Genomic DNA, 18120 nt, shown 5'->3' on the forward strand with positions numbered 1-18120 from the left:
CAAAGCTCATGCATGGTGTAGCCAGGCCTTCTCATGGATCCGGCTATGACTCAGCTCATGATAGAGAGTTAATAAATCTCTTGCGTTGAAGTGCTGGTGCAGGCAGATGTTTCTTAGCCTAACCCTGAAGCTGAGTGCAATTTCTTTTGAATCTGATGAGGAAGCAAGGGCAAGGTCAAGGGCAAGGACCTTCACTTTCATTCTCCACTGTAGTGTCAGGAAAATAGGATTCTGTAGATGGAGGGAAGATAAGGGAGGTGAAGTGAGTTTGTGCAATCACAAAAATAAAACTCTGAAAGGCTTCTGTGTCCTATATTCATCTCAGAATTGTAAAGCCTGATAAAACACTAAGATAAATGCATTTGAACACTCAGAAACCTAATTCCTCTTAAATCTAAACTAGTCACTAAAACTTTGCATGGTGTTTTTTCATGTTCTTGTAAGTAATTGATATCAGACTGCATTCTCTGAAGAGGGTTAAGTATTTTCTTCTTTTAAAAAAATTGCCAATCTAATTATTGTCCAAGGTAATCAATTTTCCACTATTGCAATCACCCATTAGAATCTTGAGCTCTTTCTGATTACAAGCATTCTAAAAGAATCAAATGATAATAATAAAACTTCTCCCCCTCTATTTTATGGAACAACTCATGCAAAGGATCAAAGACAGAAGTATCTCTGATAAGTTTTGGAAATAGTAAGGAGGCAAATATACTTGAAATAAGCAATTGTGGGGTGGGAGCAGTAACTAGAGTTGAGGCCAGACAAACAAAAGAGGGCCGTTATATAGGGTTTCATATGTTATTGAGGGTTTTAGGCTTTATTTTGAATATAATGGAAAAAACCCATAGGTTAGGTTCATAGTAAGATAGTGATATTTCCTGTTAATATCTGATACAAAGTTTTATAAGGTCATCTAGTAACTTTGCTAAGAATAGAGTATGATATGACAATGTTGAAATAAGGGAAACCAGTTATGTGACTATTGCAGTCACCTAGGTATGAGATAATTGCTAGGTAGTAGCAGTAGAGCTAGTGAAAAGTGATAGGATTTTGGATATATTTAAAAGATTATAGCTAATAATATATCCTGATAGAGTCATTATAGGGGACTAAAAAGAAAGTCAGAGATCTAGCCAATATTTTTGGTGTGAGAAACTAAGACTTGTCACCAATAGAGAAGGAAAAAGCTATAGGTATAACAGTTCTAAGGAATGGAAATGATCTTGGGCATGTGAATTTGAAATATCTATTAGATACCCAAATGGAGATATTGAGAAAGCAGTCAGCTATACATACCTGAAGGCAGAGAGCAGCCTGGACTGGAAAATAACTTGGGATTCATTGGCACACAGATGACATTAAAGCCATGAGAGGAAATGAGATCACCAAGAGGGTAATAAAGTAGAGAAGAGAAGAAGGCCAAGAACTGAGGTTGCTTAAGGAGAAATAGAGGAATAGTAAATGAGATGGAAAAGGAGCAAGCAGTGAACTAAGAATACCGACAGAGTGTGATGGTATCCCAAAAGACAAGTGAAGAAAGTGTAATAAGGAGGAGGAAGTGATCAACTATATCAGAAATTACAAATAGAGAAAGTAATTGACCAGTGGGTATACTATTACAGAGGTCATTGGTGACCTTGAGGATAGCAGTTTCATTGGAGTGGTAGAACTGAAAGCCTGATTGTACCATTTTTAATAGCGAATGAGAGTAGGACAAATGGAGACAATGAATAGAAGAGAAGGAAAGAAACACAGCACAATAGATAGCAGGGGAGGTGGAGTCAGAAAATACATATGTATTTTAATGTGGAAGATATAATATGATTGCATATTTATGAAAAGGAACCAGTAAACGTGAGAAATGACTGGTATAGGAGAGAGAGGGGAGAGCTGGAGTAATGTGTTTGATTAGTTCAGAACAGATGAGATCCAGTAGTAGCTGCAGATAAGACTATGGATAGGTCACTTACAGTAACAGGTCAGAAGGTAGAGGGTGTCAGTGTAGGTGCCAAAAAGTAGGTATGCCTAGTGATGGGAATCAGTGCATGTTTTTCTCTAATTGCTTCAGTGTTTTCAGCCATGTGGAAAGCAAAATCATTAATTGAGAGTGAGGATGGGTAAGAAAGTGCTCGTTTGAGAACATACAACAAGATGTGAAATAGACTTCAAGGACAGTAAATTAACTAGGAATGTATAATATGATTGGCTAGTAACATTATGGCAAAATTGAAGTTTATGGTCAGGAATTTAAAATGAAACCAGTAAGTGGTTATTTGCTTTCTTCCAGCCAGGTTCAGTTGCATAGGTAAAGGAACAAAACAGGATTTAAGACTTGAAACTAATTAGGGTTGTGACTTTGCCAGTTGAGTATGAGGGAGCAAGTGAATGGCTAGGGGGTTGAGGTACTACGTAGTAAAGTGATTAAATGATACACTATGGAATTGAAAAAGAATAGAGAGGAAAGTGAACACACCAAGGGTGTCTAAATCTGGGCAAAGTTGGGAGTATAAATGGGTATAATGTCCCTGTGGGTTGCTGGGGTGGAAATACTAGAGGTAATAAGGGGTACTAGAGATGGTAAACTAGAAAATAGGTGGTAGTGGGCAAAGAGGGCTACCAAACGTTGAGATGATGGAGAACTGGCAATGATTACCAATGGCAAAGTCTAGATTCTAGAGAACAGCAATTGCTGTGAATGGCTGAGGTTACGTAGAGAAATTGAGAGGCCGACTTATTATAAATATTATCTAAAAGTATATTGAATTTGCCAAGAGTTAAGACAGAAGTAGTATTGGCGAGACAGAGCTACAATCAATGAGAAAGAGGAGGGAATGACCAGGGTGTCAGCAGATGATAACAGAAATGAAGAGTAGTGGATAAAATAATCTGATGGTATGTGCCATAAAGCTGAATATTTTTAGGAGGGAGGAAGAATGGTCTGTATGCTGCAGTAAGGAGGATGGAGAAAACTGACCCCAACTTTAGGCCCAGTGGTGGGAGAACAGTCAGGGAAAATCAATTTTCATTTGAGAGGTCTGCAGGGTAATCAGGGAGGGCCAGGTGTTCTTTACCAAGAAGATGATGTGATCCATGAAAGACTGAGTATGTAGGATGTTCTGTAGATAGTGGACTGTAGATACATAGATAGATAGTTCTGTAGACAGTAAGTTATACAGTGGAAGACCGAGAAAAGAAGACAAAAGAAGAGCCCTTGGGATGGTTACAGTTCTCTAGTGATGCACATAAATGAGAGAAAGGACATAATAACATAGACATTGGGTTAAGTACTGGTAGATTCAAGACAGAGAAAAGTAAGGGGTAGAGAGCAATGGATTTCTGGCATTCTGACTTAATTTCTAATGAGTGATATGGAAGGCACAGGGGAGGAGCTACAGAAATTCGGGCACAAGACTTTTCTTGAAAACATTAGCAAAATCAGCTCCATTTTCCCTGAACTTGGAGTAGTGAGAATTTAATTCTTAAGTCAGTAGGACCGTTGGGCAAGACCCAAAATGAAGTTACCCCATCCAATAAATCCTCACTTTTGTTTAAGGCATTTGAAGGAACTATGGTCAATAGCAAATGAAAGAGGCCTAAAAAGTACAACATGGAAAACTTTTCAATGGACTTCTCAATCATTTCAGACCTAAAGATTAAATAAATGATGCAATTCAAGGTAAAAAATCCTGTATTCTGACCATATTCCCTCTAAGTGATGGTGATACTTGTAATTGATCCATGACAATATTCCTTTAAGGAACTTGAGCTTCAGGTCCAATTGTAGCTTCTCTAAAGGCAATGATGTATTTCTAGCAGTGGACTAACTGCATTTGTTTACAATTATTTGCTAATCAGTTGTATCCACACACAATGATGGAAACCCCTTTAGGGCATGAACCATCTGAATATACCCAGCACTTAGCATAATACCTGGCTTATACTGGATTTTTAGCAAATATTTATCCAACAGGTAAATGAAATGAACAAAGAAATCACATTTTTGAGGACTGATTCTATGAAAAACAGCATATGAAACTAGTATAAATATGCAACTCTGAAGAAAATAAGTATCTGAAATACTAAATGCCAAGAAAGCTACCTTTAATAATAACTGACCCATGAAACAGTCTTTGAGCATGCTTTCATATAAAATAAGTACTTTCATATGATATCATCATATATATTTCTTTTGAAAGACATGATCCTACATTTCTCATACCTTAGTTTCTTTTCACTTAATACACTGTTTTCATTACATAATTGCAAAGATGGCATAAGGATATTGAAATAAATGATTCTCTGTGATCATACAAAATAGTTGATATTAAGTCAACTTTAAAAATTATACTCTATCAGACTATTTTCTTTACCTCGTCCAGATTAACCTACTACACGCACACCCCAAAAATGTAACGTGCAGGACTTCCCTGGTGGTGCAGTGGTTAAGAATCCACCTGCCAATGTAGGGGACACAGTTCGATCCCTGGTCTGGGAGGATCCCACATGTGGCGAAGCAACTAGGGCCGTGCACCCCAACTACTGAGTCTGCGCTCTAGAGCCCGTGAGCCACAACTACTAAGCCCGCACGCCTAGAGCCTGTGCTCCGCAACGAGATGCCACTGCAATGAGAAGCCCAAGCACCCCAAGGAAGAGAAGCCCCCGCTCTCTGCAACTAGAGAAAGCCTATGCACAGCAATGAAGAGCCAATGCAGCCAATAAATAAATAAAATAAATTTATTTTAAAAAATGTGTAACGTGCATTTTTCTGACCTTTGGCTGTTCATCTTGCTGCAACTTCACAGTTTCCAAGTTCATCAGGTTTCAAATTTATTTTAATAAGTTTGTATAAATCAGTGTCCCCCTACAGTCTTCTCTCAGACATACGAATTTTGGTCTTTTATTTTCTAATCATCCACATGCACATTATTAGTAGCACCTTGTCTCTTCTATCACCTGTGATCGAACTAACAGCACCTAGTCTGCTCTAGTATGAAATTAGAGCTCTACAGAGTACACAGGTGCTTTTAAACTAATTATAATTTAACTCTGATAGTACCTAAAGCAGAACTTTTATTTGATCTTTAAACATATCAGTTCAATTATAGCTTCATACCTAATCTTAGATCAAATATATTCTCCTCCCATTACATAAGAAGAACAGGGGAAAATATTCCATCCTCTCCCTATATTTCTCAAATAAATGGGCCTTAGCCTATCAACAAAGAAAGTTTAAGCTCTGTGCCTGGTTTGTTGCTATATTAGTAGCGACCAATTATCCAAAGCCAACAATAAAATCATTTGTCCAACTGAAAAGTGAACAAACAGCTAATGTAATTTAAAATACTGAATTTTAATGGCTATTACAGCATAAAATATGATCTTAAATATCCATAGCAATTTGTATCTATGATACCAGTGTACACTGTAATTTCTCAAGAGTTAGGAAATACATCTGACACAATTTTACAGTGGTAGCTTTATTTAGATAGGTAGAAAGTTGAATTACAAGCTATACTGAGTAAGTAGTAAATTCACAACCATTCTGTGACCTCATGAAGAGAATTAGATGACCCTTTAACATTCTACATTAGTAAACACACACTGAAAACCTCTGGGCATTTCTTAAATTAGTTTTGGTCCTTTGTAGATACATAGTACCTTGGTTGCATGGCATAAGAACATCAAAAAAGTTGTACCACTTCAAATCAATGAACTAACTGTTAAGTGCCTATACAAAAGAATTATTATATATTCCATCTGTATCTGAACAGCAAGAAATTATTGTTATTTAGTACTTTGGAAATATTCATATTTGCTCTGGGAAATAGTTCTCACTTTAGAAACTATAGCATGCCCATAATAATAAAAAAAAAAGACAGATAAAAATGAAAAAAGCTATTGAAGGAAAAGGGAAATATACACTGGTGAACTAAATAAACTGGGAGAAAAATCCAACAATCAAATAGAAAAAATTTTATCAACAAGAACAGTTTAGCCCAGAAACAAAAATAATCTGACAATAAAGAATATCTGTATATCTAGCTTTAAAAAAAATGAGTGCTATTTCTTCCTTCCATAGTAATTAATTATTTCTATATGAGCAAGGAATTTATAGCAACAATTTAACAATCTAATCTATGTTTTTATATGTGTGCAAGTTTCATTCCCCCCCTGGTTTTTGAGGTTGTGAAATCCACTGCAATGTATAAACTAGAAATACAGTAATTCCAGTTCGGGAGATATTGCTGACTGCAATTCAGTAACATTTGTCTCAACTCCAGGGTCCTAAAAGACATAAACTGTTAATACTAGAAAAGCCACATTTGTCCTTGCTGGTTAACCCACACAGATCTTCCTAACCTAGACTGGTGAGGAGAAAGGTACTTTTAGTTTCATCCCAAGGAGTTCCACAGCCCCTCAACAGCCCATTCAAAAGAGAAGCATACCACCACACTGATGTGGATTTAACCACTGTTAAAAATGAGAAGAGTGAGTGAGTTAGGTTCATAGAAAATTTGATACAATAACTAACATTTTTCCTCTGACTTTTCTCAACACATAGAAAATCTTCATCTTGTTCTTCTCTTACTTAGACAACAGGATTTTAATTTTGGAACTAACTGTAATGGGTCTCAAGTGATACTATACTATATATATATATATACTATACTATATATACTATATATATATATGTATATATACACTCCCTCTTTTCCTCCCTTTTCTCTCCCTCCCTCTCTTTATATATAAATAATATAAAACTATCCAATATGTTGTTATTGACTGTGAGTTGTTATTAAGATCTGTTCCAGTGCCTATATAACGCATACTTAACTCTCTAGAACCATGTGGCAAAAATGGCTTTCTTAATTGGGATCTCAGATAAGAATTTGCAGATATAAAAAGTGGCAGAAGTAATCACCTGATGACAAGTGGAATTCAAAGAGAAAGTAATTAGATCTTACAGAATAAAAGTCAAAAGCAATAATATAGTTGGGGTATATTTGGTTGATTGGAAGCTATTGGTAGTTTTTGGAAAGCAAAACAAAACAATAAGTTTACCTTAATAGAGAGGATGAGATAAAGCAATGTAACACAGTTTGGCATTCTCGAAGTATTAAAGAAACCAACAAAAATTTATACATGATGACAAACCACATAGTAAAAATAAGTGATGAGATAGGGTTGGCTGACCAGAGATGTAAAATAACAGCAAAGACTTTAAAATTCAGATAGTTTTAAACAAGTTTCAAGTTTAAGCCTAAATTTGAAGGAATACAAATAGAAAGCCTGAAAAAGTTTAAGATGGGGGATAGCAATGAAGGAAGAGAGAAGAAAATGGGGAAGAATGGGAAAAAAAAGATTAAGGGAGAGAATGGGAGGGAGGAAGGAAGGGAGAGAGAACATCTTTCTCCATTCAACCACACTTATCCGGACCTTTTCTCTGGCAGCAGCCAGCCCTTACCGGCTCCTCAGGAACTATCCTCTATAGACATTTAGTCCAGTTATTTGGAAACTCTGCTACAGCAGATCCTGACCGTTCTCTTATAGTTCCAAAGTAAAATGAATCTTTTTATTGGTTTATACAATACTATATCTGAAAAAAAGTTTTAGTGATATGTCCAAACATCTCATATTACTGGTTTTCAAAGCCATAAAGCTAGCTGATGTCCAGCTCTCTCTGTCCTTTAGAATCTTCCTGTAGGTCTTTCAAACACAATACAACTGTGATAAATGGAATACTGTCTGCCATATTAGTAAACAAAGGATGTTATAGTCATCCGTGATTGCAGCCACTACCAACAGTGAGCTGGTGAGCCCTGAAGGAACTCAGAAAGGAAAAGAATACCTGCCATCTAGCAGCCATCAGACTGTAGCCACTCCCCAGCTCAGGGTGTGAAAACACAGGATGCTGGCCCCAGCTGAGGTGCATATCAAAGAAATGATTTCAGTGAGCGCAGACTCTTGCATCTTCTCATACATAGAAAAGTGTTAAATTCCTTAACTTGAGATTTCTAGCTTTCTTTAATTAACAGTAATCTTTTGTTCCTACTCCCTGCCCTTTGTTGCAAAACTCCTATATATCCTAGCTCCCCTGCCTCGCCTCCTCGGAGCTGTTCTCTCAGCATCTCTCATCTTGAGATGCCGCCTCCTGGGCTTGAAGTCCTAAAAATTCCCGCTGAATAAAACATAACTCTCAACTTCTAGTTGTGAATAACTTTTTCGTCAACGACTATAACACTTAGCTGGTGAACAATCAGTTTTCTGATTCCTCTACTAAAGCATGTATAGCAAAAACTTTTAATTGCTACTAAATATCCATTACCCCATTCTTCCAAGTCTGATCCTGTTGAAGCAGTGTTTGCACAATGGAAAAGCTACCTCTCCCAATCTTTCGTGCAATTGAGGGTGGTTATGTGTTAAAACTCTGACCAATGGTATAGAGATAGAAATTTGGAGGTTAAGCTTCTGGAAAGTTCCTTAAGAAGAAGGTTGATTTGCTTGGTAGAGACACTGTATTCTTTGTTCCTCCTAGAATTGATAGGGACAGAGTAAAGGAACAAAGTAGGTAATTAAATAGTTAATCCCATTAGAGAATCGTAAGTAAAGAAAAAAGTATGGGAGACCCCTGTAAGTTAATGATCACTCAAAAAGCTTGCTTAGCAACAAACCCATGCAACAGAAGCATGAGACATGCCCCAAAACAATAACACCGCGATGGCATGAGACCCACATCCTGCCCAGTGAGCTCCATACGTTAATCACCCCTAGGACATGCTCTCTGCATACATAAAACAAACAAACAAACAATAATTTATGGAAAGGTGACATTTCAAAGTGAAAGACCCTCATTGTACTGAGACCTGAAATAATTTTTCCATAGTCCCATGGCAGTCCTGGCTTGACCATGTAAGAACAAGAAAACTCCCCTGCCCAACCTGGAAGAGCTGATGATGGAAGCATGATGTCTACTCAAGAGTGATTATAAAACTGTAGCCTACTAAGTTCTCAAGGTGTGTCACCCTCTCGCCTGCCCGCTTGAAAGCCTCACAAGCGTCCTATTCTAATAAATCAATTATTCTCTATTACTTTGCCTCTTGCTGAATTCTTCCTCTGTGGAGACACAAAGACCCAGAGCTCTTCAGAGCCCCTGAAATGCCACCTAGTGGTTTCAGAATACGGATGTTACATTTGGAGCCGCAGTGGCATCTACAACCACTGGCCTACTCTGAAGATGGAAGGCAAATGACATGGATGACAGAAGGGAAATATAAGAGCCTGGAACACAGATCATGCCATAAACACATCCACTTACCTTTGAACATTTTTTTACTACAGAGAAAAATGAAATACCATCTTTTTCTATCAGTCTTTTTAAGATCTGTTTTTCACAGCCAAATTCAATTCCTAACTGATGCAACATGAGTGAGCAAGGAACACTAAGGTATAAAAAATATATAAAGAGAATGGAATATGTAAAGAGAATCATAGGAGTCAGGACCTATGCCAGTCAATTAGAGTGAATATAGTCAGACACTTAAACTGTATCTTGTTTTTTTTTGGGACAGGTGGTTTATAACTTTAGATATTTTGAAAATGTAAGGCTATCTGGAGAAGTGCGAGAAAAACATGATCAAGCCACAGGAATATAGACTCTATTGGAGAGAGAAGGCTAATAAAAACTGAGAGGGCGTGGGGAATTTTACAATACAATATGCAAGCATTTGCTCAGAGTTCAAATTGCTAAGCATTGACTGTGTTACTAAAAATGGCTGATAGAATTTCTCTCCCTGGAGGTCTTCCAAATTGGGTAGATAGCAATCTGTCTAGGCAAGTTTGGGTTCAGACCAGCCTAGAGGCAGATGGATGGACTGGATGACCTCTGAAAGTCCCTTCTGGCCCTATTATCTTACAATTCTGTTTCAAACTGAGAGAAAGTTATTACTGCTTCTCTATTTGTACTTATAGTCATTGAGGAGACCTTTGCTTCCCTTTTGCATATCACAGATATTTCTGATAAATAAGAAGAAACAAAACTGAAAAGAGCAAATCACTTTAGGCAAAATGCAGGAGTGAATCTTCCAGACAAGGAGCACATAGTTTGAGGCCAATAATTCTGGCTTACAGTGAAGTATGCGTTGTGTGTTCTTCCACACAGTTCCACGTACTTTTGCATTTCATCACTCTGTTTCCTGTGTGTCTCTCTTCCCTGCCCAGTTGGTTGAGTCCTTGTAGTGAAGTGACTTAGGTAGAAGTGAAAGGTAAGTTTGTTTAGGTATTTCCGATCTATTAGGGGTATAAGATGTATACACAGAAAGGAAAAGGGTGAATCAAACCAAGGCATATTTGCATTGCAAAGTTCATCCCAAAAGGTAAGCTATACTGTGTTGGGCAAGATTACCAGGCTTTGACCCCAAATATATTTCTCTCAGCTCTGCACTTTTTGTTAGTTTAAAAGGGTAGGATACAAACCTGACTTACGGGAAAGGAACTAGAATTTATTTGGGAGGAGGACACAGCACTCAAAGTAAGTATCAATACGTGACTAGCATAACCATTGCATTACACCAATTTTAAAAAACAGGAACAAACGAACCACAACATAGGTGAAATGCATAAAGATATAAATTTTTTTACAGTTCCCTGAAATAAGCATTTCAACTAGACATCCAATACACACAGGCCAGGAAAATCTAATAGAATACATATTCACGTACATATATTTCTACATGCATTTATAGACAATAGATTTTATATAATTGGTATATAACAAATTATTTACATATTCTATATAAAACTACTTGGATTTAAGAGCATTTTATACTTACTAAGATATCTTTCCAAATTTCTTAGAGACTTCTTAGGTAATATTTAATTGATCTAGCTAAAAATGAGACAATTTAGGTTCTTAGTGCTTCTGCTCTGAGAATATTGGATAAATCTCAGAGCCATTTATTGAACCGTATAGATTTTTTTCTTGGCACTCTTGGTTTCACACCCGTAGTCTGAATGAGAACACATCACCCGTTTCAGCTAATGGAAGTGAAAAATGCTCTTTGGGGCTTGTCCTTCCAATTCTCCTTGGATCTAATACTCAAGTCTTGGCTCGGTCACACTGACCTAATTCAGAAGAAGCCCTTGTGAGCAGAGTGATCTCACTTTGGTTGGCATCTTATGGTTTCCACAACCACAGCGGGTTGTCTGCACTGGTGCACAATCCCTTGTGGCATAGAAAGGTCAATCATTCGAAATCAAGCTTCAAATTCCATGCTTTCTCTTCATCACAAACCTAACGAGGAGCTAGAATGCAAATTCCCCATTAAAGTAAATAAACCCGGGTTGTGTAATTCCCCCCCCCCAAAGATTAATCTTTAATGAATTTGTGTCTAAACTCAAATATGCAAATATATGTAGAAAGGTTTGGAGAAATTTAAAGTACACAAGCATAATTCTCTACATCTTCACATGAGTAAAACATAAATAAGTTGGTTTGATTATGAACTGACTGATTACAGGGAGCTCAGAAGTCACCAGTCTCACAGCTATTTTGTTTTTCTGAATATTATTTTATATATTGAGATACTCAGTTATGATGACATTATTACATATGTGATTCAGTGGAATAGAGTTTACTGTATAAGTGATAACAATGGATCAAAGAAAAGGCAGCAGAAATAGTCTGTTCTGCAATTTTGAACAGATTACAAATTCAGAATTGAAATTCTGCCTCTACAAAAGAGGGAGAATGTGAAAACCTCTCTCTATAGAATTCTGTGAGATTTACTAGAATTCCAGATTGGGCTTAACAAATCACAAATCTTCTGTTTATTAGTTTCTTCTCATTGGAATGGCACTGTATTGGTTTTTACTTTAGAATGTAATCTTTCTCCACTTAATGACTTTGAAAAGCCTCTCAATTTTCCTTCCAGATTCCACTATGAAAGTTGAATTCCTAATTTTTTTAAACTTCTTATTTTTAATATTGCAAAGCTACTTTAAAGAGTTAAAATAAACTTCTCCATTTCCTTTCCACATCCCTCATCAAATGAAAGCACTAATTTTCTCAAGGGGATAGAGCTAATAGTCAAATTGAGACATTCAATTCTGCAAGCTTGTTATATAGTTTTTCAGCTTGTTGTTCACTCAGCACACTTTTTTTTTTCCTGCTCAATCAATTAATAAGACTGACAGGGAATATATAGTTGGTTCAAAATGGTTTTCAGTAGATTTTCTACAAGCCATCGTGCTGCTTTAAGACCAGGTCAGAAAGGATCCTGAAGCATAACGATTTTATGCACATCTCTGAGTTGCTAAGTTAAGGCCCAGTAGTCAAAACTGGCAAATGAAAACTCAAGGTCACAGTATTTGAACTTTACTCTCAAACTGCTTTTCTGTGCGACTCCTGGGGATGCCATTCAACCTTAGCTACTTGCTTTAATTCCTTACTTTTTTAAATATCAAGCTGCTTGTGTCAAAAACCAAATAATGAATCATAGGGGATTTGGCCTCACATCTGAGGTTGAGTAGAGAGCTGAGTGACAGTTTGTTATAATTCATACTTTGAATAATATTGAAACAGTCATATATTTCCCAAAGTTAAGATACAGGAGGATAAAACTTAGGCATCAACTAAGGTGGTATTTTGGTAGCTTGCTAAAGATGGGATTCCAGTTGCTTAATATAGTAGATACACTTTCCCAGTACCTTAACTTTTGCCTAAAAAAGAATTCACTTACTATGGCTTCCCAAGTCATCTATTTTGACTTTCTCATACATCAACTTCCTCCAAGTGACACGTTAAAGAATAACACAACATCCCTTGTTTTGGGAACTGATCAGTGTGAATCAGGGATAGATGACTGTTTAGTTCAAGGTTTCATGGTTATAATAATGCATTTAACCTTCTAAGAATAAGTTGCATAACCTGCTACACATATGCAATAATTCTAGTCTTCATATGCTTAATGGTAAAAGTGTCATATAATATCCTTACAATATTATTGAGAATATATCCTAGTGTCATTTTCCACATTCTTTCTCTGTACAGTTGTATGGAATGCATTCTAAGTGGGTCATGCTGCATCCTTATTCTAACGTAATCACACCAGGTCTAATACCAAGTATTTTCTCATCTTCAAACTCATCTCTCTCCACTCAGGACCCAATGCTTCAAACTTACCAAATAACATAGAGTCTCAAGTGTACAATGCTTTCTTACTCACTTGTGCCTCTGCACATATAGTTCCTGACTTTCAAAATGTTCTTCCTTCTCTCATTTGCCTACTCAACTCCTAGAGTGAGATGCATATCAACTCTCTCGGGCAATTCTCCTACATACATCCCCTCAAGCAGAATTAGATGCTCCTCATTTTACTCTTCCTTACCCATTTTCATCTTCCACCATTAAGACGTGTGAATTCCATGAAGGCAAAAAATAGGATTTTCTATATCCCTGAGGCTTAGGGGAGCATCTGGAATACTGTCATTGCTCAATAAACATTTACTGGAGTTAATACATGAATTGAATACAGGGAAAACTTTACTGTGTTTCTGTTGGCCCATTTATAATATTCTTTTTGGCCTCATATCCTTTATTATTTCTTACAAACTATTCTCTATTTTCTATCATATCAGGAAGAGGCGGGTAAGGGAAAGGTCCAGATAAATGATGAGCCCCAGTGCCCATGAATATGCATATACATTAACAATTCCAAAAATGGTGGAACTACTAACAAGTCTCTTCTGTTAGGGAGAGATTACTGGGGGTTGGGAAACCTGATTCTTTGGCTTTTTATGGTTTCATAAAAGCCTTCTATCTAACAGGCCATTATGTTTGAGGAACAGGCATAATAGGAGTTGTTTGAACCAAGGAGTAAAGCTCTATATCAAAGCAACTGCCATTTCTTCTCCTACAGATAATAAGCAAACAAAATAAATACTCTACTGGGTGAGTTGTGGATGCACGTATTTAACTTGCATCTATTTAAAATCCAAATAACCTGAAACTAGAGCACAAGTCAAAAATAATTGAAGGTCCATAACGCACCAGAGTTATCACCATGGAAAAGATCTGGTCAAAAAATACTGAAGTAGTATAAGTTAGTTTGAAACCACTGTTAAGAAGATGGGTATAGAATTTGAGACGATGTTTTAATGAAGAATATCTCTTTTTTTAAGTTAGATCCTTCAACGTTAGATCATTTTAAGCTATTAGTATGTCTATGCACCATTTTTTCTATATTTACAAAATTTTATTTCCATATTTATTCTTAAAAATAATTCTGTTTGGGGGAAGAGAGCACTAGTTAGTATAATATTAACATTAATCAAAGATATAAATCCACTACAAAAAGACTCACTTCCAATAAACAATCTTAGATGATCATTTTGAATGCTGGGGTATAATATAGAGCCAAATTACTTAGTCACTTTTCCCACAGGTATTGTTAGCTAGTTAACTGTTTCTGGAAGTCAACATACTCAAATAGCTAAAACTTGAAATCCAATCTCTTTAGCAGGATTAGTTCACAATTATACCTGATAAGTCAGTGTTAAAAAGTCAAATATCTTTATAATTAAGCAGCATTTTAAAAACTAAAACTCTGAAAAATGAATATATGTACTTACATATGTACATGTATATGTGTACCTATGCATATATGTATGCATGTGGACACACATCTATACACTATATAAATAGAATAGTCTGCAAGAAGTACACTAAGTAATTTCATGTAGGTGCCATTGGTCAACATAAACTACATCTGCAATAGTCTTACAGAGGAATGATACACTTGTAGAAGATCTATTCTTTCTAGGAATTGTTCCTTCGCTTCTGAGAAGCATTACTTTGGCCCTGAAACAAACCAATGTTAAGGGTCATAGCATTTCACTAAACTAACTCAATTACTTAAACTAATCTCTTTGGAGCAAAGGCTTACACTTAAGATAGATTTGAGACTATCTGATCACCTTAGCACAACCCAACACAAAGAAAAAATTACAGCAGGATCGACTCAGTTGCAGGAACTTTACTAATCAAAAGTGGTCTGAGCACACAAACCCAGGTCCTCCCGGCTAATACCAGTTTGCTTGTTTTCTAGCTCTAGGCTTACTGATGTTTCAAGTGACTTGATACCCACTGTGAAGTTTCCCTCCATGTGCTTTAAGCTTTATGTTGCTGACAGATACACTTTCTATAATACTGCTTGCAATTGTACCTCTTTTCCATACCTTTGTTTTCAGATTCTGCATGCTGAAATTCCCTTCTGTAGCATAGTAAGCTTATTTTAATTTAGATAGAGATTGGCAATACTTTTCAATGGGAACTTTTAAAATGGAAGTAGAACAAGATCCATTCATACAATAAAATGAAAGTAAAAACAACAACTAAATTCTCCAAATTCATTTGTTTTCCTTATCAAATTCACTAACTTCTCTCTTTCCTTCTTTTTGGTAGCTAAAAGCTATTCTTACGCCACTCTGAAATCAGTATTGTAATGACTAACGAAGCACCACCACAAGATAAAACATTTCCTTCTGGAAAAATGGAAAAAAACAGAGTCCGGAATTTAAGAATTAATTCCTAACTTTTATTAAATTTAATTTTGTCAAATCAATTAATTAAATCTAATTGGGGTAGATTAATTCCTTTTTGGAATATTTGGAATATATGAGATCCACACAAGAGGTTTTTTTTTTTTTTGGTTCACTAAATTTATTTTAAAAATCATAAAATGTTTCTTACAAAAGAGCATTACATTCTGCACACTGCTCTGAATAGATGGCAGGGACATATGGACTACTGTTACTTTTCCTCCCTGTCCCACCCCCCCAAATGTTACAGTGACCACAAAGCAAAGTGTTCACAATAATTACATGGGGGGATTTTTTTTAAACCACCAACAATGAACAAAAATTAAAATTCACTCACTCTGCTGCTGTTTCAAAATTTCAATGTTAGTTTTTTGCACACCTTCTCCCACCCCCCAAACCTGTTTGTAAGGAACTAAAACATTACATCTGGTGAACAGCAAAGATTTCACTACACCTCAAATGCAGAACACTTATGAAGCAGAGGAATGTTGGCTTTTTAAACAGAAGCAGATAAAAAAAAAATGATGCAGGACTCCTTCAGTTCTTCATTAGTCTTAGAAAAACTTTCCAGAATACTGCTTCACACTATAAAAAAGAAAAAATATCTTGCATTAGAATCCTTCAACATCTGCATACTGCTTCACACTGTTCTGCAGCAAATACTGTGCATTCTGTATCTGGTCCTGTGTTCCTGTAATGGTAATGATCCGATCTTCGGACCCTTCTAAAGGCTCATCTATTTTGATCGAAGCTCCTGACTCATGACGGATTTGTTTAATCCACTGACCACCTTTGCCAATAATAGATCCAGCCAAATCTTTGGGAATAGTTACTTGTGTAGTAATAATAGGTCCACCAAGATCACCATATGAGCCACGACCCCCTGCATAGGAATAATCATATCCAGAGCCACCCTGTGGTTCATAAGCCATCTGCCACTCTGATGGGCTCCATGTATCTATTGCAGAGTCCCAGGTTTCATCAGCACTGAAACCAACCATGCCATCATAACGGTCTCCAGGTCTTCCTCTTCTGTCATAGGCCATTAGATCTCCTCCTCTAGGTGGTGGTGGTGGTGGAAGAGGAAGATTCCGAGCTCTGCTACCACCCCGGCCACCTCGTCCAGGAGGAGGTGGAGGAGGTCCTCGACGAGGGCTCATATCATCGTAATCTCTTCTGGATGGAGGCATGGGATGCCCACCCCGACCAGGAGGCATTCTATCAAAACCACCTCTTCCCCGCATAGGAAATCCCACGGGACGTCCACGGCGGTCATCAAACATCATTGTAAAACCACCATAATCATAGGTTTCATCATAAAAATTGGGATCATAAGGCTGAGCACGTCCTTTGATGGGAGACTCTGATATAAGATCCAGGATGATCTTTATGCACTCTACAACCCTATCAGGTTTTCCTCCAATAAGAACGACTCTGTCAGTGGATTGAGGACAACATTCCTGGAAAAGCTTGATTGTTGTCTGAGTGTTCTCTCGAAGTTCTTTGATTTTAGCACCTTTGACCCCAATAATTCCTCCTGCCAGACTCTGATGAATCAACAGTCTCAACTCGCAGTCAAAGTCGCTTCCTTTATAGTGTTGGTAATTTAAGCATTCCACAGCATCAGATTCGAGCGGGAGCTGGCTGGTTGCAGTGGGTGATGGCAACTGCAGGCCCTCTTCCAAGGTAGGGATGATTTTCTTCAGAATTTCTCCAATTGTTTCAATATCAGCAGTGATACTCAATATGCGCTCGGGGCCACTGCTGTCTGGGACTGAAACACTGGCATTGTAGTCTGTACGGAGAGCCTTAATATTCTTGCCTCCTTTTCCAATCACTGCCCCAGCATTCTTGCTTTGAAGCAGAATGCGTAATTCAACCATCTCATCAGTGTTTCTAGATCTTTTAAAAGCTTGTTCCTCTTCCATATCTTCAGCAGGGCGTTTACCAAATTCGCCATTGGTTTCGGTGTTGGGAAAGGTTTCCTCTGGCTGTTCAGTTTCCATTTTCTTGTATTAAAGGAACACACCAATCTGGTAAGGCTACCGTCCCTACGCCGCCGCGCCGCCTCAGCCGGTCACAGCTAGACAGAGAACGAGCGTAGGCCCCCACCGCCCTCCCCCGCCTCCCCGCCTCACACAAGAGGTTTTAAGGATTACTATTTTTCCTATGGTGAATCATCGTAGTTAATAAAGTTTGCCATTTACCTTGGTCCATTTTGAGAAAGCCTGTAATTTGCAAATTCCCTTCAGAACTTTTTGGCGTCTTCTCATAAGAACTTAATTTTATGAATAGTAATATAAAAGAAAAATAAATATAAAACTTTAAATACAAGCTGGTATCTAAAATAAATACATTAAAATCAACACATTAGAATTACTAGAATCTAAAATAAATACATTAGATTGTAGAGAAAAATGTAATTGTCAGGAAAGTTATATTCCAATTAGCAAGTAAAATAATCAAATGGAATTTTAAAAGTTCTTAATATGCATTACTTCAAGGAGTTAGACAAAATAT

At 37.0% G+C, this 18120-nt stretch overlaps 2 protein-coding genes across 2 annotated transcripts in view; both read right to left on the reverse strand.

The window, feature by feature from the left end:
* Nucleotides 1–18120, reverse strand: part of LRP1B (LDL receptor related protein 1B) — a 1778947-nt gene that overhangs the window by 1126774 nt on the left and 634053 nt on the right. The gene's annotated exons all lie outside the window — the stretch shown is intronic.
* On the reverse strand, nucleotides 16155–17714 carry LOC130858504 (heterogeneous nuclear ribonucleoprotein K-like). Its single transcript, XM_057745032.1, has one exon. It carries the CDS (start codon nucleotides 17604–17606, stop codon nucleotides 16212–16214), a length of 1395 nt encoding a protein of 464 aa, XP_057601015.1. The 5' UTR covers nucleotides 17607–17714; the 3' UTR covers nucleotides 16155–16211.

The sequence above is a fragment of the Hippopotamus amphibius genome, chromosome 8 (genome assembly GCF_030028045.1).
Source record: "Hippopotamus amphibius kiboko isolate mHipAmp2 chromosome 8, mHipAmp2.hap2, whole genome shotgun sequence".
NCBI lineage: Eukaryota > Metazoa > Chordata > Mammalia > Artiodactyla > Hippopotamidae > Hippopotamus > Hippopotamus amphibius.